The 25,901-nt window shown below is 43.4% G+C and overlaps 1 protein-coding gene across 1 annotated transcript in view; it reads right to left on the bottom strand.

Moving 5' to 3' along the window:
• Positions 1-459: 459 nt before the first annotated feature.
• UBXN2B (UBX domain protein 2B) overlaps positions 460-25,901 on the bottom strand; it is a 72,719-nt gene continuing 47,277 nt past the window's right edge. Inside the window, exons 5-8 of the mRNA XM_069731377.1 lie at positions 20,626-20,735; positions 17,559-17,696; positions 8,636-8,797; positions 460-1,479 (exon numbers count right to left, since the gene is read on the bottom strand). Of these exons, the coding sequence (XP_069587478.1) occupies positions 1,317-1,479; positions 8,636-8,797; positions 17,559-17,696; positions 20,626-20,735 (573 nt within the window). The 3' untranslated portion in view covers positions 460-1,316. The remainder of the gene's footprint in view (positions 1,480-8,635; positions 8,798-17,558; positions 17,697-20,625; positions 20,736-25,901) is intronic.

Here is a 25,901-nt window from a genome sequence, read left to right as displayed (position 1 = left end):
AGGGCATCCACCGATGCTATCTCCAATGGCTGCTGTTTAGCCATTTAGATGCATTTATCAAACTCAGAGGGAGACAGAGGAATTTAAATAGTTTTGATATGCTTGCACACAATTGTGAGGAGCCAACAGGAGGCCATGGTAGCCGGGGAAGACCCTGTTGCTGCCATGTCTGTATTCTCTTGAAACCTGCCTGGGGTTGATCGTCACTTTAGCTATGTACTGCTATTCTGAAGTATCAAACAATTTCAGGTGCAGCTTCCCTCATCATCTCACATGCTAAAAAAAAAAAGTGGAATATAATTGACGCAACATGTTGGACAAACCACAAAATGGTACTAATAAAAACCACAGGTCGGCTCACAAAAAAATGCCCTTTTTTCAGCTCTATGGAAAAAATAATAAGTAAAGTCTCACAAAATAGGAATAAAATGATATATATTTTTTTACAAAGTTCTGACTAAAAAAAAATATTAACGCCACAAAACTAAAACCCCAAAAATATTGGTGGTATTATTTTTTTTTTTTACCAAGTTCACCCTTCTTGCATATTATGAAGACCCTTTATACAATTTACTGCTTTGGAGATTCTGTGACCTGGTTGGCTACCCTATTTAGCCATTGGCAGAGTTACTCTTATCCTCTATTTTTCCTTAATATCTCTAACCTTTAACAGATGCTATTGTTACTAGTGGTATTGATAGAGCTGACCAATATAACTATAATACCTAGATATGTATACACACATACATTGTATACTGGAAAACAGAACACGAATATGCAACCATTTTTCCGAGTCCAGTCTCAAGGAGGCAGTCGAAGTACTGTACATGTTGTTCACACATTTAGTATATAGTAATATCTTGGTTATTGTACTACTAAAGTCCTGATCTGCTGTATTACATCCCACTTTCATTGATTTGAGAACTTTTTCAAACTGAATGTAAATAAGGAATCTCCCATCTATACCCATAATCTATATGATCAGCTCTACATTAAGAAAATATATTATACTAAAATATATTAGGAAATATTTAACATAATGCATCTTCATTATTGTATCTTCATACATTTCCTCTAACTTCACAGTTACCTTTTATCCATATACCATGCTTGGTAATATAAAATAGGACGGTCTGTAAAAACTATATCCTTGGCTCCAGGAAAAAAAAATGCATAAAAAAAACTAATCATCAGCTGACACTGATGGATATATGATAAATGCATAATCACAATAAAACAGTATAAAAGCCCTAATGTCTGGAGGCAGAAAATGGCACTTATATATTTGTTCAGCCATAGGAAGTGTGAGGGCAGAATTACTTCATTCTCTGAAGAATCACAGTGTTGAGTATGTCGGCTTCTTCCAGTGTCTGGTCTTCGTCTGTAAGTTCTGTGTTCGGAAATGTGGTCACCAAAACAAAATCAGTCTGTGCAAAGTCTGAGCGAGACTGAATGATAAAGTGTCGTACATCCACAATTCTGAAAGGGAATAAAAAGAGAATATATATACAAGGAAAAGATTTGTGTCCAAACTCTTTACCAATTATATACAGTGCTCAGCATAAATAAGTTCACCCCAACAGATTTGTCAGAAAACCTTTAGGTTGCTTTCAGAATCGATATTTCCTATGGGATACCATACTACAAAGTGCTCCCTTAAATATGGGCCATTGAAAGAAAGAGGGCCCCCTGAGGAAGCAAGTGTGCGAAACGCGCGTTGGGGTTCTCTTCCCACAATCAGGAGCAGGTCGGTTCATTTATGTAAAATCATTTCACTTTTACTCCACTTGGTCTTACCTCTTTCTTTCAATTATAGGGTCCCCCAGTAATTTTCTCAATTAATGTTATAGCTATTGTGGCTATGACATTTTGAACCGTTAGTCTATATACACAGCTCTGTGAGTTACCACTAAAATCCTATAGAGAGAGATCTCGAGATTGGTTATTATATTGTGTAGTTCATTTAACACAAAGTGGCTATGTTGATTATTCCTGTTATACTCTTTCCCTGTACGTGGTACTAGTGTGTTGCATTCTCCTTTTCAGTTGTGTCTGCAAATATACTTATAATGATTATGTCTTGACAACAAAAAAAAACTCTTTTAAAAATATATTTTCAATAAATCTTCTAGTATTTTAATCAGCTCTAGTGTCCATTTTTTCTTTGTTTTTCTAAAAATTTAACAAAGATGGAAATGCAACCGTCTCACAGAGAAGTACAGGTCAACCACGGAAGTTAATACCTAAAGAAGAGAGTCCTCTGATAACCAAGATTCAACAAAAAAAGACATGCAAGTTCACTGCACCTAGCTAAAGAAGTAGAAATCTAAACTGGGGTGAGTGTTTCCTGAGACACAATACAGAGTACACTTCAAAGGAATGGCATTTGTCCATGAAGAAAGTCTCTCAGAGCCCATGCACAAAAAAGGCCACCTACAATTTTCCAGGGACCATGCTGAAAAATATGAAGACTTTTAGGACTCTATACTCTGGAGTGATGAGACCAAGATACATGTTTTTGGAACGGATGACTTCAAAACTGTATGGCATTACAAAGGTGAGGAGTGCAAAGAAAAATGTATAGTGCCTAAACTGAAACATGGTGGATGGTGGCAGTGTCCTTATGTGGTTCTACATGAGTGCTGCTGATGTCAGGGAGCCAATTTCATTGATAGTTTCATGAATTCACTGATATACTGCTCTACACAGTATATATAAGAGAAGATGCTAAACCCTCAATCTACTAAAATGCTTGTGCATGCCCTCATCATCTCCCACCTCGACTACTGCAACATCCTTTCTGTGGCCTCCGTGCTAACACCCTTGCACCTCTCCAGTCCATTCTTAACTCTGCTGCCCGACTAATTCAACTCTCTCCTCGCTACTCCTCCGCTTCCCCCCTCTGCAAATCTCATCACTGGCTCCCATTCCCCCAGCATAACCAGTTCAAATTACTAATACTGACCTACAAAGCCATCCATAACCTGTCTCCTCCATATATCTCCGAACTAATCTCCCCATATCTTCCCTCACGTAATCTCCGGTCCTCCCAAGACCTCCTCCTCTCCTCCACACTTATTCGCTCCTCACCCAACCGCCTCCAAGATTTCTCCTGAATATCCCCCATCCTCTGGAATTCTCTGCCCCAACACGTCCGACTATCAACCACATCCGGATCCTTCGGACGGAACTTGAAAATCCACCTCTTCAAGAAAGCCTACAGCCTGCACTGACCCCGCTGCCTCCTCATCACTACTGGAGATACTGCCTCACCAATCCCCCCAACCTACCGTCTCCTTCCCCACCATCCTGTAGAATGTAAGCCCCCAAGGGCAGGGTCCTCGCCCCTCTGTATCAGTCTGTCATTGTTAATTTGCTTACTGTAAGTGATATCTGTAATTTGCATGTAACCCCTTCTCATGTACAGTACCATGGAATCAATGGTGCTATATAAATAAATAGTAATAATACTATTACTGAAAAACAAGTACTCGGAAAAATGCTTAAAAGACTCCCCCTATTCATTTTTATTGAAAATGATGTTGTTGTGTTTTTTGAACATCTTTTCCAAAACAGCAGTCAAACAGTTAAAAGACATAATCGGACAATTCTTCCGATGTTTTCTGCTGTGAAGCCACGACACACTTTACAGTACAAGTCAATGGAAAGGCCAAAAATGCCTTAAAGACACCTTGGCGCCTTTTTGAGAGTTTTGTAATTTTTTCTCCTAAAAAAAGCCAGCATTTTCTTGATTCCTGAAAAATGTTGAAAAAAGGATAACAGAAAACTCCAAAGAAAAACATCAACAAAAAGTTAACAAAAATGCAAGCGTTTCCTGAAGCCTAAAAAAACTTGAAGTTTTTGCCCATCTGAAAAAGATGTTTAACCCCTTCATGACCCAGCCTATTTTGACCTTAATGACCTGGCCGTTTTTTGCAATTCTGACCAGTGTCCCTTTATGAGGTAATAACTCAGGAACGCTTCAACGGATCCTAGCGGTTCTGAGATTGTTTTTTTCGTGACATATTGGGCTTCACGATCGTGGTAAATTTAGGTCAATAAATTCTGCGTTTATTTGTGATAAAAACGGAAATTTGGCGAAAATTTTGAAAATTTCGCAATTTTCACATTTTGAATTCTTATTCTGTTAAACCAGAGAGTTATGTGACACAAAATAGTCAATAAATAACATTTCCCACATGTCTACTTTACATCAGCACAATTTTGGAAACAACATTTTTTTTTGCTAGGAAGTTATAAGGGTTAAAATTTGACCAGCGATTTCTCATTTTTACAACGAAATTTACAAAACCATTTTTTATAGGGACCACCTCACATTTGAAGTCAGTTTGAGGGGTCTATATGGCTGAAAATACTCCAAAGTGACATCATTCTAAAAACTGCACCCCTCAAGGTGCACAAAACCACATTCAAGAAGTTTATTAACCCTTCAGGTGCTTCACAGCAGCAGAAGCAACATGGAAGGAAAAAATGAACATTTAACTTTTTAGTCACAAAAATGATATTTTAGCCACAATTTTTTTATTTTCCCAATGGTAAAAGGAGAAACTGAACCACGAAAGTTGTTGTCCAATTTGTCCCGAGTACGCTGATACCTCATATGTGGGGGTAAACCACTGTTTGGGCGCACGGCAGGGCTTGGAAGGGAAGGAGCGCCATTTGACTTTTTGAATAAAAAATTGGCTGCACTCTTTAGCGGACACCATGTCACATTTGGAGAGCCCCCGTGTGCCTAAAAATTGGAGCTCCCCCACAAGTGACCCCATTTTGGAAACTAGACGCCCCAAGGAACTTATCTAGATGCATAGTGAGCACTTTAAACCCCCAGGTGCTTCACAAATTGATCCGTAAATATGAAAAAGTACTTTTTTTTTTTTTCACAAAAAAATTATTTTAGCCTCAATTTTTTCATTTTCACATGGGCAACAGGATAAAATGGATCCTGAAATGTGTTGGGCAATTTCTCCTGAGTACACCGATACCTCACATGTGGGGGTAAACCACTGTTTGGGCACATGGTAATGCTCGGAAGGGAAGGAGCGCCATTTGACTTTTTGAATGAAAAATTATCTCCATCGTTAGCGGACACCATGTCGCGTTTGGAGAGCCCCTGTGTGCCTAAACATTGGAGTTCCCCCACAACTGACCCCATTTTGGAAACTGGACCCCCCAAGGAACTTATCTAGATGCCTAGTGAGCACTTTAAACCCTCAGGTGCTTCACAAAATGATCCGTAAAAATGAAAAAGTACTTTTTTTTCACAAAAAAATTTTTTCGCCTTAATTTTTTCATTTTCACATGGGCAATAGGATAAAATGGATCCTAAAATTTCTTGGGCAATTTCTCCCGAGTACGCAGATACCTCATATGTGGGGGTAAACCACTGTTTGGGCACACGGCTGGGCTCGGAAGGGAAGGCGCGCCATTTGACTTTTTGAATGGAAAATTAGCTCCAATTGTTAGCGGACACCATGTCGCGTTTGGAGAGCCCCTGTGTGCCTAAACATTGGAGCTCCCCCACATTTGACCCCATTTTGGAAACTAGACCCCCCAAGGAACTTATCTAGATGCATATTGAGTACTTTAAACCCCCAGGTGCTTCACAGAAGTTTATAACGCAGAGCCATGAAAATAAAAAATAATTTTTCTTTCCTCAAAAATGATTTTTTAGCCTGGAATTTCCTATTTTGCCAAGGATAATAGGAGAAATTGGACCGCAAATGTTGTTGTCCAGTTTGTCCTCAGTACGCTGATACCCCATATGTGGGGGTAAACCACTGTTTGGGAGCACGGCAGGGCTCGGAAGGGAAGGCAAGCCATTTGGCTTTTTAAATGGAAAATTAGCTCCAATCATTAGCGGACACCATGTCACGTTTGGAGAGCCCCTGTGTGCCTAAACATTGGAGATGTCCCACAAATGACCCCATTTTGGAAACTAGACCCCCGAAGGAACTAATATAGATGTGTGGTGAGCACTTTGAACCCCCAAGTGCTTCACAGAAGTTTATAACGCAGAGCCATGAAAATAAAAAATAAAAAATTCTTTTCTCAAAAATGATTTTTTAGCCTGCAATTTTTTATTTTCCCAAGGGTAACAGGAGACATTTGACCCCAAAAGTTGTTGTCCAGTTTCTCCTGAGTACGCGGATATCCTATATGTGGGGGTAAACCACTGTTTGGGTACATGCCGGGGCTCGGAAGTGACGTAGTGACGTTTTGAAATGCAGACTTTGATGGAATGCCCTGCGGGCATCACGTTGCGTTTGCAGAGCCCCTGATGTGGCTAAACAGTAGAAACCCCCCACAAGTGACCCCATTTTGGAAACTAGACCCCCCAAGGAACTTATCTAGATATGTGGTAATCACTTTGAACCCCCAAGTGCTTCACAGATGTTTACAACGCAGAGCCGTGAACATAAAAAATCATTTTTCTTTCCTCAAAAATGATGTTTTAGCAAACAATTTTTTTTTTTTCACAAGGGTAACAGGAGAAATTGGACCCCAGTAATTGTTGCGCAGATTGTCCTGAGTATGCTGGTACCCCATATGTGGGGGTAAACCACTGTTTGGGCACACGTCGGGGCTCGGAAGTGAGGGAGCACCATTTGACTTTTTGAATACAAGATTGGCTGGAATCAATGGTGGCGCCATGTTGCGTTTGGAGACCCCTGATGTGCCTAAACAGTGGAAACCCCTCAATTCTACCTCCAACACTAACCCCAACACACCCCTAACCCTTATCCCAACTGTAGCCATAACCCTAATCACAACCCTAACCACAACCCTAATTCCAACCCTAACCCTAAGGCTATGTGCCCACGTTGCGGATTCGTGTGAGATTTTTCAGCACCATTTTTGAAAAATCCGCGGGTAAAAGGCAGTGCGTTTTACCTGCGGATTTACCGAGGATTTCCAGTGTTTTTTGTGCGGATTTCACCTGCGGATTCCTATTGAGGAACAGGTGTAAAACGCTGCGGAATCCGCACAAAGAATTGATATGCTGTGGAAAATACAACACAGCGTTTCCGCGCTGTATTTTCCGCACCATGGGCACAGCGGATTTGGTTTTCCATAGGTTTACATGGTACTGTAAACCTGATGGAACACTGCTGCGAATCCGCAGCGGCCAAATCCGCACATAGCCTAATTCTAAAGGTATGTGCACACGCTGCGGAAAACGCTGCAGATCCGCAGCAGTTTCCCATGAGTTTACAGTTCAATGTAAACCTATGGGAAACAAAAATCGCTGTACATAATAATAATAATAATAATCTTTATTTTTATATAGTGCTAACATATTCCGCAGTGCTTTACATTTTTGCACACATTATCATCACTGTCCCCGATGGGGCTCACATTCTAAATTCTCTATCAGTATGTCTTTGGAATGTGGGAGGAAACCGGAGTGCCCGGAGGAAACCCACGCAAACACGGAGAGAACATACAAACTCTTTGCAGATGTTGTCCTTGGCGGGGTTCATGCTGCAGAAAAACTGCACGGAAACGCAGCGGTTTACATTCCGCAGCATGTCACTTCTTTCTGCAGATTCCACAGCGGTTTTACAGCTGTTCCAATAGAAAATCGCAGTTGTAAAACTGCAGTGAAATGCGCAGAAAAACCACGGTAAATCCGCGATAAATCTGCAGCGGTTTAGCACTGCGGATTTATCAAATCCGCTGCGGAAAAATCCGCAGAGGACCAGAATACGTGTGCACATACCGAAACCCTAACCCCAACCCTAGTTCTAACCCCAACCTTAGTGGGAAAAAAAAAAATTTTCTTTATTTTATTATTGTCCCTACCTATGGGGGTGACAAAGGAGGGGGGGGGTCATTTACCATTTTTTTTTATTTTGATCACTGTGATAGGTTTTAGAAGATGGAAGATGGCAGCGCCCATGGAGAAGACGGACGGACCCCGGGAGGCTCGGTAAGTATGATGGGGTGGAGCGGGGGGGGGGGAGGGTGGATCGGAGCGCGGGGGGTGGATCGGAGCGCGGGGGGTGGATCGGAGCACGGGAGGGGTGGATCGGAGTGCAGGGGGGTCGGATTGGAGCACGGGGGGTGGGATTGGAGCACGGGGCAGCGGACAACAGCACGGGGGGAGCGGACCACAGATCGGAAGACTGGGGGGGGGGGGGGGATCGGTTGCGTGGGGGGGTGGGGGTGGGCAGACCAGTGTTTCCAGCCATGGCCGATGATACCGCAGCATCAGCCATGGCTGGATTGTAATATTTCACCAGTTTTAATAGGTGAAATATTACAAATCGCTCTAATTGGCTGTTGAAAGTGAAACTGCCAATCAGAGCGATCGTAGCCACGGGGGGGTGAAGCCACCCCCCCTGGGCTGTACTACCACTCCCCCTGTCCCTGCAGATCAGGTGAAATTGGAGTTAACCCTTTCACCCGATCTGCAGGGACGCGATCATTCTGTGACACAGCATATGCATCACAGGTCGGATTGGCACCGACTTTCATGACGCATACGCTGTGTCACAGGTTGGGAAGGGGTTAAACATACCCTTATACAGAACCATTGCATAAGCAATGTGGGTTCCATAACTTCCTCTCTGGTATAGATCTATGTCCTAAAATGCAGGAGTAAAGTCATTACCTATGACTGAGGTTGAATCTTTGGACGAGGCGACTTCCATCAGCTAGTCTAATCTGAATTTTTGTTGTTGGGACATGCTCATCAAGTTCCACCTCAGCATTTACAAATGGTTTGTGTTCCTCTTCAGGGGAAGATGGTGTACTGATTATTTCCGGAGTCAAGCTGTATGATAGAAGGAAAAAAAACCGATGCATATATCAATAAATTAACATTGTCAATCAGCATTGGTGTATGGATGCGATTACTTATGTAGAAGGCCCCAGAAAAGTGTGACCATGCAAATAAGCACTGGAAGTGTTATTGAGCTGCAGGTCCTCCTCATGTCACAGCGTAGCGCCTATGTCTGGCAATATATTCTGCTTTAGAAGTAATAGCTTTTTACAAACTTCTGAGGTTCAGATTGAAAAAAAACCTTAGGTCTTAGGATAATATGAAACCTACTGATATCACTGACTGGCCTCTCCTCTCACTGCAGCCTTCATAGTGATTCTATCTTTTCTGTTGTGAATTTGCTTTTTGGCTCCCTCTAGTGGTTACTAGTTTTTTGACTCTGGTTTTTCTGTCTTTCCTTTTATCCGCACCTGGGTCGTTAGTTAGGGGCGTTGCTTTATAAGCTCCCTGGACACTCAGTTCTATGCCTGGCAACGTAGTTATCAGAGCTAATCTGCTGTGCTCTTGTCTACTGATCCTGGTCCGGTTATTCAGCTAAGTCTTTTACTTTGCTTTTTGCTAATTGTTTTTGGTTTTGTATTTTTGTCCAGCTTGTTCCTAATCTGTATCCTGACTTTTGCTGGAAGCTCTAGGGCGCTGGTGTTCTCCCCCCGGACCGTTAGACGGTTCGGGGGTTCTTGAATTTCCAGTGTGGATTTTTGATAGGGTTTTTTGTTGACCATATAAGTTACCTTTCTATATTCTGCTATTAGTTAGCGGGCCTCTCTGTGCTAAACCTGGTTCATTTCTGTGTTTGTCATTTCCTCTTACCTCACCGTTATTATTTGTGGGGGGCTTCTATCCTGCTTTGGGGTCCCTTTCTCTGGAGGCAAGAGAGGTCTTTGTTTTCCTCTACTAGGGGTATTTAGATTCTCGGCTGGCGCGAGTCATCTAGGATCAACGTAGGTATGACCCCCGGCTACTTCTAGTGTTGGCGTTAGGAGTAGATATATGGTCAACCCAGTTACCACTGCCCTATGAGCTGGATTTTTGTATCTTGCAGACTTCCACGTTCCTCTGAGACCCTCGCCATTGGGGTCATAACAGTACCCAGTTACCACTGCCCTATGAGCTGGATTTTTGTATCTTGCAGACTTCCACGTTCCTCTGAGACCCTCGCCATTGGGGTCATAACAGTTTGCCAGGCCCATATTAAATGTTTAATGCATTGCAAAAGAGGGATTATAAGAAAGAAGATTCTGAGTTTTTTTTTCTCCTCTCTCATTTTTTTTTTTTTTCTTCATCCCCTTTACCTCAGAGTGGCTTATGCTTGCTGCAGACATGAATGTCCAGACCTTGATTACAAGTGTGGACCAGCTGGCTACTCGTGTGCAGGGCATACAAGATTATGTTATCAGAAGTCATGGGTCAGAACCTAAGATACCGATTCCTGAACTGTTTTCCGGAGACAGGTTTAAGTTTAGGAATTTCAAGAATAATTGTAAATTGTTTTTGTCCCTGAGACCCTGTTCATCTGGAGACTCCGCTCAGCAAGTAAAAATTGTTATTTCGTTCTTACGGGGTGACCCTCAAGATTGGGCTTTTTCGCTGGCGCCAGGAGATCCGGCATTGGCTGATATTGATGCGTTTTTTCTGGCGCTCGGTTTACTTTATGAGGAACCCAATCTTGAGATTCAGGCAGAAAAGGCCCTGCTGGCTATGTCTCAGGGGCAGGACGAGGCTGAAGTGTATTGCCAAAAATTTCGGAAATGGTCCGTGCTGACACATTGGAACGAGTGTGCACTGGCCGCTAATTTTAGAAATGGTCTTTCTGATGCCATTAAAGATGTTATGGTGGGTTTTCCCATTCCCACAGGTCTGAATGATGCTATGGCACTGGCTATTCAAATTGACCGGCGATTGCGGGAGCGCAAGACCGCAAATTCCCTCATGGTGTTGTCTGAACAGACACCTGATTTAATGCAATGTGATAGAATCCTGACCAGAAATGAGCGGAAAATTCATAGACGCCGGAATGGCTTGTGCTACTACTGTGGTGATTCTACACATGTTATCTCAGCATGCTCTAAACGTATAGCTAAGGTTGTTGGTCCGGTCACCGCTGGAAATTTGCAACCTAAATTTATTCTGTCTGTAACTTTGATTTGCTCACTGTCGTCTTATCCTGTCATGGCGTTTGTAGATTCAGGTGCTGCCCTGAGTCTTATGGATCTGTCATTTGCTAAGCGCTGTGGTTTTACTCTTGAACCATTAGAAAATCCTATTCCTCTTAGGGGTATTGATGCTACGCCATTGGCAGCAAATAAACCGCAGTATTGGACACAGGTTACCATGTGCATGACTCCTGAACACCGCGAGGTGATACGTTTTCTTGTTTTACATAAAATGCATGATTTGGTTGTTTTAGGGCTGCCATGGTTACAGACCCATAATCCCGTCCTGGACTGGAAGGCTATGTCAGTTTCTAGTTGGGGCTGTCGTGGTATTCATGGGGATATCCTGCCTGTGTCTATTGCTTCTTCTACGCCTTCGGAAGTTCCGGAGTATTTGTCTGATTATCAGGATGTCTTTAGCGAGTCCAGGTCCAGTGCATTGCCTCCTCATAGGGACTGTGACTGTGCTATAGATTTGATTCCAGGCAGTAAATTTCCTAAGGGAAGACTCTTTAATCTGTCGGTACCTGAACATACCGCTATGCGTTCGTATATCAAGGAGTCTTTGGAGAAAGGACATATTCGTCCGTCTTCTTCCCCTCTTGGTGCAGGATTCTTTTTTGTGGCTAAAAAGGACGGATCTTTGAGGCCTTGTATTGATTATCGGCTTTTAAATAAGATCACTGTCAAATTTCAGTATCCTCTGCCGCTGTTGTCTGACTTGTTTGCCCGAATTAAAGGTGCCAAGTGGTTCACCAAGATAGACCTTCGTGGTGCGTACAACCTTGTGCGCATTAAGCAAGGTGATGAATGGAAAACCGCATTCAATACGCCCGAAGGTCATTTTGAGTACTTGGTGATGCCTTTTGGGCTCTCCAATGCGCCTTCAGTTTTTCAGTCCTTTATGCATGACATTTTCCGGAAGTATCTGGATAAATTTTTGATCGTTTATCTGGATGATATTTTGGTTTTTTCTGATGATTGGGACTCGCATGTGGAGCAGGTCAGGTTGGTCTTTAAAATTTTGCGTGAAAATTCTTTGTTTGTCAAAGGCTCAAAGTGTCTCTTTGGTGTACAGAAGGTTCCCTTTTTGGGGTTTATTTTTTCCCCTTCTGCTGTGGAGATGGACCCGGTCAAGGTCCGAGCTATTCTTGATTGGACTCAGCCCTCGTCAGTTAAGAGTCTTCAGAAGTTCTTGGGTTTCGCTAACTTCTACCGTCGTTTTATCGCTAATTTTTCTAGCGTTGTGAAACCTTTGACGGATATGACCAAGAAGGGCTCCGATGTAGCTAACTGGGCTCCTGCTGCCGTGGAGGCTTTCCAGGAGTTGAAACGCCGGTTTACTTCGGCGCCTGTTTTGTGCCAGCCCGATGTCTCACTTCCCTTTCAGGTTGAGGTGGATGCTTCGGAGATTGGAGCAGGGGCCGTTTTGTCGCAGAGAGGCCCTGGTTGCTCTGTTATGAAACCTTGTGCCTTTTTCTCTAGGAAGTTTTCGCCTGCCGAGCGAAATTATGATGTGGGCAATCGGGAGTTGTTGGCCATGAAGTGGGCATTTGAGGAGTGGCGTCATTGGCTCGAGGGTGCTAAGCATCGTGTGGTGGTCTTGACTGATCACAAAAATCTGATGTATCTCGAGTCTGCTAAACGCCTTAATCCGAGACAGGCCCGCTGGTCATTGTTTTTCTCCCGCTTTGATTTTGTTGTCTCGTATTTACCAGGTTCAAAGAATGTGAAGGCCGATGCTCTTTCTAGGAGCTTTGTGCCTGATGCTCCTGGAGTCGCTGATCCTGTTGGTATTCTTAAGGATGGAGTTATCTTATCAGCTATTTCTCCGGATCTGCGACGTGTGTTGCAGAGATTTCAAGCTGATAGGCCTGAGTCTTGTCCACCTGACAGACTGTTTGTTCCGGATAAGTGGACCAGCAGAGTCATTTCCGAGGTTCATTCCTCGGTGTTGGCAGGTCACCCGGGAATTTTTGGCACCAGAGATCTGGTGGCCAGGTCCTTTTGGTGGCCTTCTTTGTCAAGGGATGTGCGGTCATTTGTGCAGTCCTGTGGGACTTGTGCTAGAGCTAAGCCTTGCTGTTCTCGTGCCAGCGGGTTGCTCTTGCCCTTGCCTGTCCCGAAGAGACCTTGGACACATATCTCCATGGATTTCATTTCTGATCTTCCGCTATCTCAGGGCATGTCTGTTATCTGGGTGATATGTGATCGCTTCTCCAAGATGGTCCATTTGGTTCCTTTGCCTAAGCTGCCTTCCTCTTCCGATCTGGTTCCTGTGTTTTTCCAGAACGTGGTTCGTTTGCACGGCATCCCTGAGAATATTGTGTCAGATAGAGGATCCCAGTTCGTTTCCAGGTTCTGGCGATCCTTTTGTAGTAGGATGGGCATTGATTTGTCGTTTTCCTCTGCTTTCCATCCTCAGACTAATGGACAGACGGAGCGAACCAATCAGACTTTGGAGGCTTATTTGAGGTGTTTTGTCTCTGCTGATCAGGACGATTGGGTGACATTCTTGCCGTTGGCTGAGTTTGCCCTTAATAATCGGGCTAGTTCCGCCACCTTGGTTTCGCCTTTTTTCTGCAACTCTGGTTTCCATCCTCGCTTTTCTTCAGGTCATGTGGAGTCTTCTGACTGTCCTGGGGTGGATTCTGTGGTGGATAGGTTGCAGCGGATCTGGAATCATGTGGTGGACAACTTGAAGTTGTCACAGGAGAGGGCTCAGCGCTTTGCCAACCGCCGCCGCGGTGTGGGTCCCCGACTACGCGTTGGGGATTTGGTATGGCTTTCTTCCCGCTTTGTTCCTATGAAGGTCTCCTCTCCCAAATTTAAACCTCGTTTTATTGGTCCTTACAAGATATTGGAAATCCTTAATCCTGTATCTTTTCGTCTGGATCTTCCTGTGTCGTTTGCTATTCACAATGTATTTCATAGGTCCTTGTTGCGGCGGTACGTTGTGCCTGTAGTTCCTTCTGCTGAGCCTCCTGCTCCGGTGTTGGTTGAGGGCGAGTTGGAGTACGTGGTGGAGAAGATCTTGGATTCTCGCCTCTCCAGGCGAAGACTTCAGTACCTGGTCAAGTGGAAGGGCTATGGTCAGGAGGATAATTCCTGGGTGGTCGCCTCTGATGTTCATGCGGCCGATTTAGTTCGTGCCTTTCATGCCGCTCATCCTGATCGCCCTGGTGGTCGTGGTGAGGGTTCGGTGACCCCTCACTAAGGGGGGGGTACTGTTGTGAATTTGCTTTTTGGCTCCCTCTAGTGGTTACTAGTTTTTTGACTCTGGTTTTTCTGTCTTTCCTTTTATCCGCACCTGGGTCGTTAGTTAGGGGCGTTGCTTTATAAGCTCCCTGGACACTCAGTTCTATGCCTGGCAACGTAGTTATCAGAGCTAATCTGCTGTGCTCTTGTCTACTGATCCTGGTCCGGTTATTCAGCTAAGTCTTTTACTTTGCTTTTTGCTAATTGTTTTTGGTTTTGTATTTTTGTCCAGCTTGTTCCTAATCTGTATCCTGACTTTTGCTGGAAGCTCTAGGGCGCTGGTGTTCTCCCCCCGGACCGTTAGACGGTTCGGGGGTTCTTGAATTTCCAGTGTGGATTTTTGATAGGGTTTTTTGTTGACCATATAAGTTACCTTTCTATATTCTGCTATTAGTTAGCGGGCCTCTCTGTGCTAAACCTGGTTCATTTCTGTGTTTGTCATTTCCTCTTACCTCACCGTTATTATTTGTGGGGGGCTTCTATCCTGCTTTGGGGTCCCTTTCTCTGGAGGCAAGAGAGGTCTTTGTTTTCCTCTACTAGGGGTATTTAGATTCTCGGCTGGCGCGAGTCATCTAGGATCAACGTAGGTATGACCCCCGGCTACTTCTAGTGTTGGCGTTAGGAGTAGATATATGGTCAACCCAGTTACCACTGCCCTATGAGCTGGATTTTTGTATCTTGCAGACTTCCACGTTCCTCTGAGACCCTCGCCATTGGGGTCATAACAGTACCCAGTTACCACTGCCCTATGAGCTGGATTTTTGTATCTTGCAGACTTCCACGTTCCTCTGAGACCCTCGCCATTGGGGTCATAACACTTTTCCTTCCAGGAAGGTAATAGATGAAAGGAGATGAATTGTATCCTGGAGCAGCAATGACCAGTAAACTAGCTGAAATGAAGAATGAAATATGAATAATATTGAAAAATGAAATATGAACAGAATATTGGATGGCACTCGGACCAATGTTATTCTATGGGACCGTGCACATGTCCGATATTCTCCTTGGACAGAGCAAGTCCAAGGAAAAAAATTGCAGCATATCCGAATAGGATCCGATATCCAACTCGGATATCCATGCAAGTCAAAGAGTCTGTGGAAAACATCGGACTTCACACGGATGACATCTGAGTGCAGTCCGCTTTCCACGGACTGACAGAATGGAGAAGATGGAGAATCGGATCAGAGTTTGATCAGAGAGTGATTTGCATAAATGACCAGATTCTCCGGGAGGAGAGAATATACGCTCCTGTGACCCTAGCTTGAGACTCAACTATCTAGGAAGGCTGGCAAGCAAATCTGCTTCCGTTTCTCAGAAAAACGTGCTTCCTTATAATGTGCAGCCAAAAAGAGAGCAGAATAGCTTCACTAAGTGAGGAACAGTGCTCCAAAATCATACATATAGGACAATCAAAGTGGACAAAGATTCCGAAGATGTGTGAAAAAATGTTACAGGCACACGGTCTAATACACAATCCCAATGGACTAAGCAGCTACCACTAGCTATGAGCCCGCAGCTAGCAGACGAGGCAAGCGGAAGACCCCACAAGTTACCTCTAAGTGTCGTTTTTTCCTATTATTCCGCACCCGCTGTGTACATCCTGTGTAAAATTAGGAATTAAAGAAAAAAATGGTGTGGGCTCCCACGTAATTTTTATAACCAGCAGAGGGAAAGCCCAGTAATGTTGTCTGTGTCTATGTGGTCCTGGACAATAAATGACTTTTTATACTATACAGTGTGCCATTTTACATTTTTTCACACACTGAGGGGCACATTTATCATTGTAGTTACATCTAAATTATTACACATTTTTTGAATAAGTTAAAACCAAATGTATCAATTTTTTACTCCATTTATTGCCAAATTTTTAGTACCTGTACCAAAACTTAAAAGATGACGAGAAAGGCGTGGATGGCCAATTAAGCATAAAGTACAACACACTTACGATTACACCGCTATAGAAAAATTGCCAAAAAGTCACATATTCTAGACAATACACAACTGTCTCATAAAAGGTGGGAAATCAATAAGTTTGTGCTGCATTTTTAAAAGGGAATCTGTCAGTAGGATCAGCACTTCTAATCAGTTTATAAGGACATGCAAGTTCTAAAAAGTTGAATACAATGACACCTTGATATTTGCGATCTGATATTTTATTCTAGAGAAATCCACATTTTTCTTATATATAAATGAGCTGTTCAGCTCTCTGGGCCGGATGCTGATCTAACTGAGAATCTGCCCCGAGAGCTAATTTTCATTAAAGGGTGGCATTTCTAGTGTGAGACACTACATCAGGAGAGCAGACTGTCAGTCATTACATGGCTCACACTGGTAACTCTCTCTTTCACTTAAAATAGGCTCTGGAGGCAGATTCTCAGGGAGATCTATGTCCGGCCCATAGACCTTAGCAGCTCATTTACATACAAGAAAAATGTGCATTTCTCTGGAATAGGACATCAGATCGCAGATATCACTTTATTCACCTTCCTATGGCCTATATGCCCATAGAGCTTAGAGGGTTGATTCTACCAACAGATACTTTTTACCATGCAAGCCACATTTTTTGCAACATGCTATATTAACAAGCAGCATTTCACATATTAATCTACTGTAATTATGTACAATCATGAAGTCTACCACATAACAAGCATAAAAAGTTGCAGTTCGTATTATCTAAAATTGGGAAGTAAATTACAATGTTTAAAGGGGTTGTCCAGTACTTTTTTTTTTATTGAGGACCTATCCTTAGAATTAGTCAACATCAGATCAATGCGGGACACCCAGCATCCTCACCAATCAGCGATTTCTGGGGCACTATACACAGCTCTGTCAACTGCTTAGTGGCTGTGGCCATGTAGTGCGTTCAACGAATATGGGTGGATGTACAGCTCCCAACTGCGGCCACCATACACTGGAAGGAGTTGTGCTGTTATGCTCCAAAAGTGATCACAGCCAGCCTCCATCAGCACCAGGAACAGTTGATCGGTGGGGGTGCCGGGTGTCTCACCCACACCAATCTGTTGACGACATACTCTAAGGATAAGCCCTCAAAAGAAAAGTACTGGACAAACCCTTTAAAAAGTAGTACTTATATACTGTAATTGGTATTAAATTTATCATAATGTGCAAAACTTGTTAAATATTGAAGGGCGCAGATAAAATCTGCACAAATAACATTGATGAATGTGGGTCAGCGTGTTTCCTTGTGGTTCCACTGCAGATAATGTCTAATGTCTAAATACAGTTTTGTTATGCCTCATAACTAACATTTTCATTAATCCAAGTGAATTGAAGCAATGGAAAAAAAACAACATCTGAAATTAAATAAATTACACTTATACCTTCCAAGTTTTTTGCCCTCACCACTAAAGGCCTTGAATTTTAGCCTTGGTTTAACATATTCTTGGTCTTGATGGTCTTCCATATCTAAGCGGACTTGACCGCCATGTACCATTCGCTGCAGCTCTAAAGGAATTTCCCTAAAATATAATGGATAGATAATACATAGGAACAGGTGAAGAAACTATTTCGTTTCACAGCAGGTACAATATTGTCTACCTATGATACAGTATGTCACATCTAATATAATAATGCATTGCCTTTGGTGATAGTCACGGGATGATTAAGGGTCTGAGTGATCCTACGTGTCTACCCTCTATACCTATACCCCCCCTGATACCTATGCTAAGGGAATTTGATATTTTATTTAATTGGTGAATAAAAAAAATACACTTAAATTTAACAAAACAAATGATACAGAACATCTATAATAAATCGCTCTTGTATCTCTGAGTGTTGCTGAAACATCGTCTGTTGAAAGTCCCCCGTTTACCTATTCCTGCATCTGGAATATATTCAACCCTTTGACTAATAGGAGCAATTAGAAGTCCACACACATGGTTATGTGTATGAATCCAGTGTATTAATGAGAAGAGTGCTCCTCACAATATAATTTTCTTTGCCGTTGTCACTAGTTTACCTCGACAGAGAGGAGCCAGAAGACAATAGAGTCTGATTTCTCCTACTCCTGCACTGTTTAGAAGCACTGCACCTTCATATTAAACGGTGCAGGTTTCTTTTGGCCGTGCAGGAGTTAACCTGCTCAGTTGAGAGCTCTGGGAAGCTTTTCTGCATTAAGGCTCTCAGCTGTTCACTGCTAGCCACTCCCTTCTCCTTTATGTTCTGGGCCCTGGCAAGAAATCATTGCCAGAGTTGGCTCATGTTCAATGGTTAGGAGATGGTGGTTTGCTATTGTTTGAGAAGGCATTTTGTGGATTTATCTGAGACTGCTGCTAAGTTTTGGTGGTGTGCTAATTCCCTTCCTTCTCCTACTTTGATTTTACCCCATCCTCCACTCCCCGGTGTTTATCTCTGTTGTTTGTGTGAGTATATTTGTATGATTGATATTTTCCTTTATCCCGCTTTGTATTAACTTGTTAGTCTGGTTGGTATATTACAGTACACTACTACTCCCCTCTTCCCTGGGCGGGGGAAGGGTACAGACTGAGCGCGTATTCAGGAGCTAAGGCAAGGTACGTGGCACCGGAGTCTTCACCATCAGTAGTAATCCGGGAAACAGGGCAAAATAGGGCGCCCCTAGCGTTAGGGACAGGGAAGGAGCACCTGGTCCCAGGACGCCCAACAACAGAATCATGACAGCCGTTTTGGCTATAATGGTCCTGCCCTCATACTACGCTGTCTGATAGCCTGATGACCAATCTGCTTTGACTTTTATAAAAAGTACATTACATGGTGAAACACTAATTAGCAGTTTGCCCATTATAGCCACATCCATGGCAAAAAGTAAATCATCCATCAATATAGTCTCCCAAATCTAAGATTGGTAAACTCATACTTTTGTGTAAAGATCCTATCTAACCCATATTATTTTCTTTGGGTGAATGTTCAAATAATTGGCAAAGGAAATGACCAAAGTGATGTGTTCCATCTCCGTAAATGTAGTAGCCAATTATTTATAAATCTTAAAAATTTTTACTGGGATCCTCCATATTGTAGACTTCCTTACCGTATTGTCCATATAGACATTACAGCAGGGTGTCTGGACTTTACGGCAGCAGATATGAATGGGAATCAGTTGACAGAAATATATTAAAGACTATAGTGATCTCTCCTAGAAGTAATGCACACCAGCCCCTTCTAGGGACCAGCAGTAGCTGGGGCAATCCAAACATACTATTAATTGTATGCATTGTGTAGCAATCCTGCCTTATTGAGGCCTCTAGCAATATCAATCTTCGAAAAAATGTGGGAAAAGTGTCAGGCACTTGTGAATTATTATAGTACTAGTGGTAATTATAGTAGTACTAGGTGGCAGCCCGATTCTAAAGAATCGGGAGTCTAGAATCCATATATACTTTATTTATTCAAATGTAAGAATAATACAATTAATAAATAATAGTAAGAAAGAACAAAAATAATAGGCAGTATATGGAGAAAACACCAAACAAAAGTTCAAAATTGGTGTGAAAATGTCACTGAACCACTTCACAACTAAATATATATAGTTTTGGTAAATGGTATTATCATTTTTTTGACGAAATTCGGCAGGAGCTTGAAGAGCAACGTCACTGGGCCCGCCTCCACGCAGTAGAAACTTGCTGTGAGGTAAAAATTCAAAAATCACACCAAAATGGCGGGCGGAGTGTGTCACAGTACGGCACGTTTCTGATTGGTCGCTCGCAGCAGGCGGCAACCAATCAGACACTGGACACTGTTGACGTCACTTATCTCCGGACATTGGCTCCGGACATTAGCTCCGGACATTATCTCCGCACATTAGCTCCGGACATTAGCTCCGGACATTAGCTCCGGACAAAGCTACGGAAGTTGGCAGAAATTGCAGGAAGTAGTGTTCTAGGCAATTAATTCCGGACATTAGCTCCGGACATTAGCTCCGGACAAAGCCATGGAAGTTGGCACAAATTGCAGGAAGTAGTATTCTAGGCAATTATATATTTAGATAATTAATTATACTACTGGGCTATAGTAGCAGCATAGGCACACACACATGGAGGGACCTGGAGGTATTCTGTTAATTGTGCATGTTTGGATCCTTCGCCCCAGAGTTCCTACATAGAGCTGGATCACTTCCATAAATGTATGTGCCACAAATAAAGCATTTAATTTATGCCCGGAGTCTCAAAAGAATAGGATCAGTACAGCAGTACTTGGAAGTGGCCACTACACACTGAATGGAGCTACCCATGGCAATTCCATTCAATGTGCTTATAACTGGTCACAACCGGGCCTCAGAACAGCTGATCACCGGGGACGCGGACCTGTACTGACATGATATTAATGACCTATTTAAGGGTTAGGTCATTAATATCTTACAAATAGACAACCCCTTTAAATGTATATTTGTATACAAATTAAAAAGAAAGTTACCCTCTTTTAACGGATTCCAGAAACTGAGCATTCACTGGATCTGTGTAAGAACGAAGCTCTCCATCGTCTAAACTAAAGCCATTGCTCCATAGTTTGAGCAATATTTGTATCTGTCAAGAAATGATAATGAACACTCAGGTCGATGTAAAAAATGATAAAACACGTTATAACGGAATATAGAAATACTAGTGCAGTTATTACTTGTACGTGGAAACACCACAATGTGTCTATAACAAAGAAAACTACTGTACAATAACTACAGACACGGCCGTCTTATTTGCTTTAGTAGATTTGTGGACTTTCACTGTTAGTTTCTCTAGATCTAAGTCAAAGTTCATGGACAATTAGGAACACGGGCATGAGAGCAGAGAGGATTACCAACATGTTGGCACAGAGACAGGCTTAATGCCCTTGAAATGGTCAATCAGCCTTGACATAACAATCAGTGACGCACTGGAACGATAAGAGCAGTATGTAATAACACGCACAGCAAGGCAGTAATAAAAATGTCTGATACTACATGCCTATATTTATTATTATTATTTATTTTTATAGCGCCATTTATTCCATAGCGCTTTACATGTGAGGAGGGGTATACATAATAAAAACTGGTAGAATAATCTTAATCAATACAAATCACGACTGGTACATGAGGAGAGAGGACCCTGGCTAATATTCTTCCAGTTTTATACTGTTGGGCCATGTTGGATGAGGTCTGGCTCTACTGAAGCACGTTGACATGTCTTGTTGACAGCACACAACCTAAGGTCTGGGGCGCTCTCATAGCACGGCTCCTCTTTGTGCAGAGTTGGCATAAAGCACTTCCAAAAAGTACTTGGGTATACCGAGGAATTCAAAAGAATTAGGGCTGATTTTATTAGGTCAGCTTACTATTAATTAACTTACTATGTAATTGGTATATGTGCATACTTGGAATATTGATCTCCATTGTACCTCACAAAATGTATCCTCTGCGTTCTCCTGCTGTAATGTCAGCATTGTCTTTGACGAGAGAACACAGCACAGGGCGGAGAGAGACGGGGGGATAGCACATACGAGAGAAGTCAGCACGTGGGGGGAGGTTCTCAACGCTGCAAAGCCTGCCCCCATCGCGACATTACCGCCCTCCCAATGCGATAGCACCGGGCCCCCATCTAGTATGTATACAGTATATGTATGTATAATAGTGAGCTCTCACTTCACAACTGCAAAAGCAAGGGTGAGAAGATACCAGAAAAATCCACCTCTACTTCTGAGGTGTCAATTATCATCTCATGAGGAGTTTATATGCGGATTCAACCAGAGCAGTATCAATTGAAAGTTTGAGCTTTTAAGGAGAGATATTTTGACTATTTTTGAAAAAAAGATTCTTCGAGATCCTCCTCTCAACGTAAGGTGTAGGAACGTTTGTTTGAAAAAGAGAAAAATCACTTGTACAATGTGGATACATTTCATAATCCTCCAGGATTATTAAGATACTAGATGGTGGCCCGAATCGGGTATTCTAGAATATGCATGTCCACTTAGTATATTGCCCAGCTCGTAGTATATTGCTCAGCCACGTAGTATATTGCCCAGCGACATAGTATATTGCCCAGCCACGTAGTATATTACCCAGTCACGTAGTATATTGCCCAGCCACGTAGTATATTGCCCAGTCACGTAGTATATTGCCCAGCTTGTAGTATATTGCTCAGCCACGTAGTATATTGCCCAGCGACATAGTATATTGCCCAGCCACGTAGTATATTACCCAGTCACGTAGTATATTGCCCAGCCACGTAGTATATTGCCCAGTCACGTAGTATATTGCCCAGCTTGTAGTATATTGCTCAGCCACGTAGTATATTGCCCAGCGACATAGTATATTGCCCAGCGACATAGTATATTGCCCAGCCACGTAGTATTTTGCCCAGCCACGTAGTATATTGCCCAGTCACGTAGTATATTGCCCACTTACGTAGTATATTGCCTAGTGACGTAGTATATTGCGTAGCCACGTAGTATATTGGCCAGCCATGTAGTATATTGCCTAGTGACGTAGTATATTGCGCAGCCACGTAGTATATTGCCCAGCCACAAAGTATATTGCCCAGTAACGTAGTATATTGCCGAGCTACGTAGTATATTGCAAAGCCCACGTAGTATATTGCCCAGTGACGTAATATATTGGCCAGCCACGTAGTATATTGCCTAGTGACGTAGTATATTGCCCAGCCACGTAGTATATTGCCCAGTTACGTAGTATATTCCCTAGTGACGTAGTATATTGCCCAGCCACGTAGTTTATTGCCCAGCCACATAGTATATTGCCCAGTTACATAGTATATTACGCAGCCACGTAGTATATTGCCCAGTGACGTAGTATATTGCCCAGTGACGTAGTATACAGCACAGAGCCACGTAGTATATTGCCCAGTGACGTAGTATATTGCCCAGCCACGTAGTATATTGTACAGCGAAGTAGTATACAGCACGGAGCCACGTAGTATATTGGCCAGTCACGTAGTATATTGCCCAGCCAGGTTTGTCACAGGTGAAAAAATAAAAAATAAACATATACTCACCTTTCCGAGGGAGCCCTTGTAGTCCACGGCAGGTTCTGGTCCTAGGGTTGGTATCAGCGCAGGACCTGTGATGACGTCGCCATCACATGACCCTGACGTCATGGCAGGTCTTTGTAGCGCAGGCGCGCAGGGCCTGTGATGACGGCGCGGTCACATGACCGTGATGTCATGGCAGGTCCTTGTCGCGCAGGGCCTGTGATGACGTCGCGGTCACATGACCGTGACGTCATGGCAGGTCCTTCTGCCACCGGAACCTGCAACGGAAGATGGCGGCAGGCGCGAGCTGCAACGGTGGGTGAGTAAAGCAGGTTTTTTTTAATTATTATTATTATTTTTAACATTACATTTTTTACTATTGATGCCGCATAGGCAGCATCAATAGTAAAAAGTTGGGGACACACAGGGTTAATAGCGGCGGTTACGGAGTATGTTACCTGCGGCATAACGCTGTTGGTTACCGCCAGCATTAACCCTGAGTTAGCGGTGACCAGAGGGGAGTATGCGGGTGAAAGGCACTGACTGCGGGGAGTAAGGAGCGGCCATTTTCTTCAGGACTGTGCCCGTCGCTGATTGGTCGCGGCAGCCATGACAGGCAGCTGGCGAGACCAATCAGCGAATGAATAACCGTGACAGACAGACAGAAGGACAGACGGAAGTGACCCTTAGACAATTATAAAGTAGATTACAGCTAAGTAGGGCTACGTGGAGACGTGTTTCTGGACATCCATTCTCTGACAAACTGAGGGATCAAAAACATTTGAGCAACTTGTTTGTGACTTGACAGTTTTAGAGCTCACATTTGCCTAAAATAAAGCAGCCAAGTTGCAGTCTAAAGCAAGTGTGTCATTTGTAACCAGTAACAGAAAATCTTAGGCTATATTCACACTTTGCGGATTTTGCTGCGGATCCGCAGCGGATTTGACCGCTGCGGATCCGCAGCAGTTTCCCATGAGTTTACAGAACAATGTAAACCTATGGGTAACAAAAAACGCTGTGCACATGCTGCAGAAAAATCAGCGCGGAAACGCTGCGGATTACATTCCGCAGCATGTCACTTCTTTTCTGCGGATTTTCACCTGCTCCAATAGGAAACTGCAGAGGAAAATCCGCAGAAGAAACCGCAGTAAAAACCGCGATAAATCCGCAGTAAAAACCGCAACGGGTTTTGACTGCGGATTTTGGAATTCTGCTGCGGAAAAATCTGCAGTGAAATCTGCAAAGTGTGAACATAGCCTAATACATTTGGAAACATGTGCAACGCTATCCCTTGCAGTATGTCACGGGTCAAAATGCGACACCATAGGAAACTATTAGATTTTCTGCGATTTCAGTGTTGTGCGGCACATATCGTCATGTAGTCCTACCATTAAGCATACAGTTAGTTCCATATATATTTGGACAGAGACAACATTTTTCTAATTTTGGTTGTAGACATTACCACAATGAATTTTAAACAAAACAATTCAGATGCAGTTGAAGTTCAGACTTTCAGCTTTCATTTGAGTGTATCCACATTAAAATTGGATGAAGGGTGTAGGAGTTTCAGCTCCTTAACATGTGCCACCCTGTTTTTAAAGGGACCAAAAGTAATTGGATAATTGGCTCCAAGGCTATTTTATGGACAGGTGTGGGCAATCCCTTCATTATGTCATTCTCACTTGAGTTGATTTGAGGTGTGGTGCTTGCATTTGGAAGGTTTTGCTGTGAAGTAAACATGCGGTCAAAGGAGCTCTCCATGAAGGTGAAACAAGCCATCCTAAAGCTGCGAAAACAGAAAAAACCCATCTGAGAAATTGATACAATATTAGGAGTGGCAAAATCTACAGTTTGGTACATCCTGAGAAAGAAAGAAAGAAAGCACTAGTGAACTCATCAATGCAAAAAGACCTGGGTGCCTACGGAAGACAACAGTGGTGGATGATCGCAGAATAATCTCCATGGTGAAGAGAAACCCCTTCACAACAGCCAACCAAGTTATCAACACTCTCCAAGAGGTAGGCATATCAATATCCAAATCTACCATAAAGAGAAGACTGCATGAAAGTAAATGTTACGCTCACGCCCTGACTGGTGGGCGTGAGCTCGGGGGTTTTGTGGCCCCACTGTGCCACAAACCAGACTACCCTGGAAGGGGCGTGACTATGACAGCTGCCTGGGTTTTCACTGGAGCCTCTGATGGTGAGGACAGGCTTGTGCAGCAGGCAGCTGCCAGGTGCTACTCCAGGGTGGTGTCTGGCTGTGGCTGCTGATCCCACTTGGGAGACAGGAAGACCAGGATTGGTGCGGGCATTAGGCAGGACTGGCAGAAGAGCACGGCTGGAACACAGACGAGTAGGCTGGCACAGCTGAGACAGGGCTGGCAGAGACACGGCAGAGAACACAGGGCTGGCAGAGACACGGCAGGAAACAGGACTGGCTAGGACAGCAGGAACACAGGACTGGAAGGCAGGGCAGGAACGGCAGGACTGGCAGGAACACAGGATTGGGAGGCACGGCAGAGAACACAGGACTGGTTGATGTGGTATATGAAGGAACAGGTAAGGGCCTGTTCACACTGGACGTGCAGGTACAGATTTGTAGTTTGGAACACAGGGCTGGCAGAGACACGGCAGAGAACACAGGGCTTGCTAGGACGGCAGGAGACACAGAACTGACTTAGGACGGCAGGAGACAGGACTGGCTAGGACGGCAGGAAACACAGGACTAGCT

This window comes from Ranitomeya imitator, chromosome 6, assembly GCF_032444005.1.
Source record: "Ranitomeya imitator isolate aRanImi1 chromosome 6, aRanImi1.pri, whole genome shotgun sequence".
Taxonomy (NCBI): Eukaryota; Metazoa; Chordata; class Amphibia; order Anura; family Dendrobatidae; genus Ranitomeya; species Ranitomeya imitator.
Note: the sequence above shows the minus strand (reverse complement) of the source record. Positions and strands in the feature narration are given on the sequence as shown.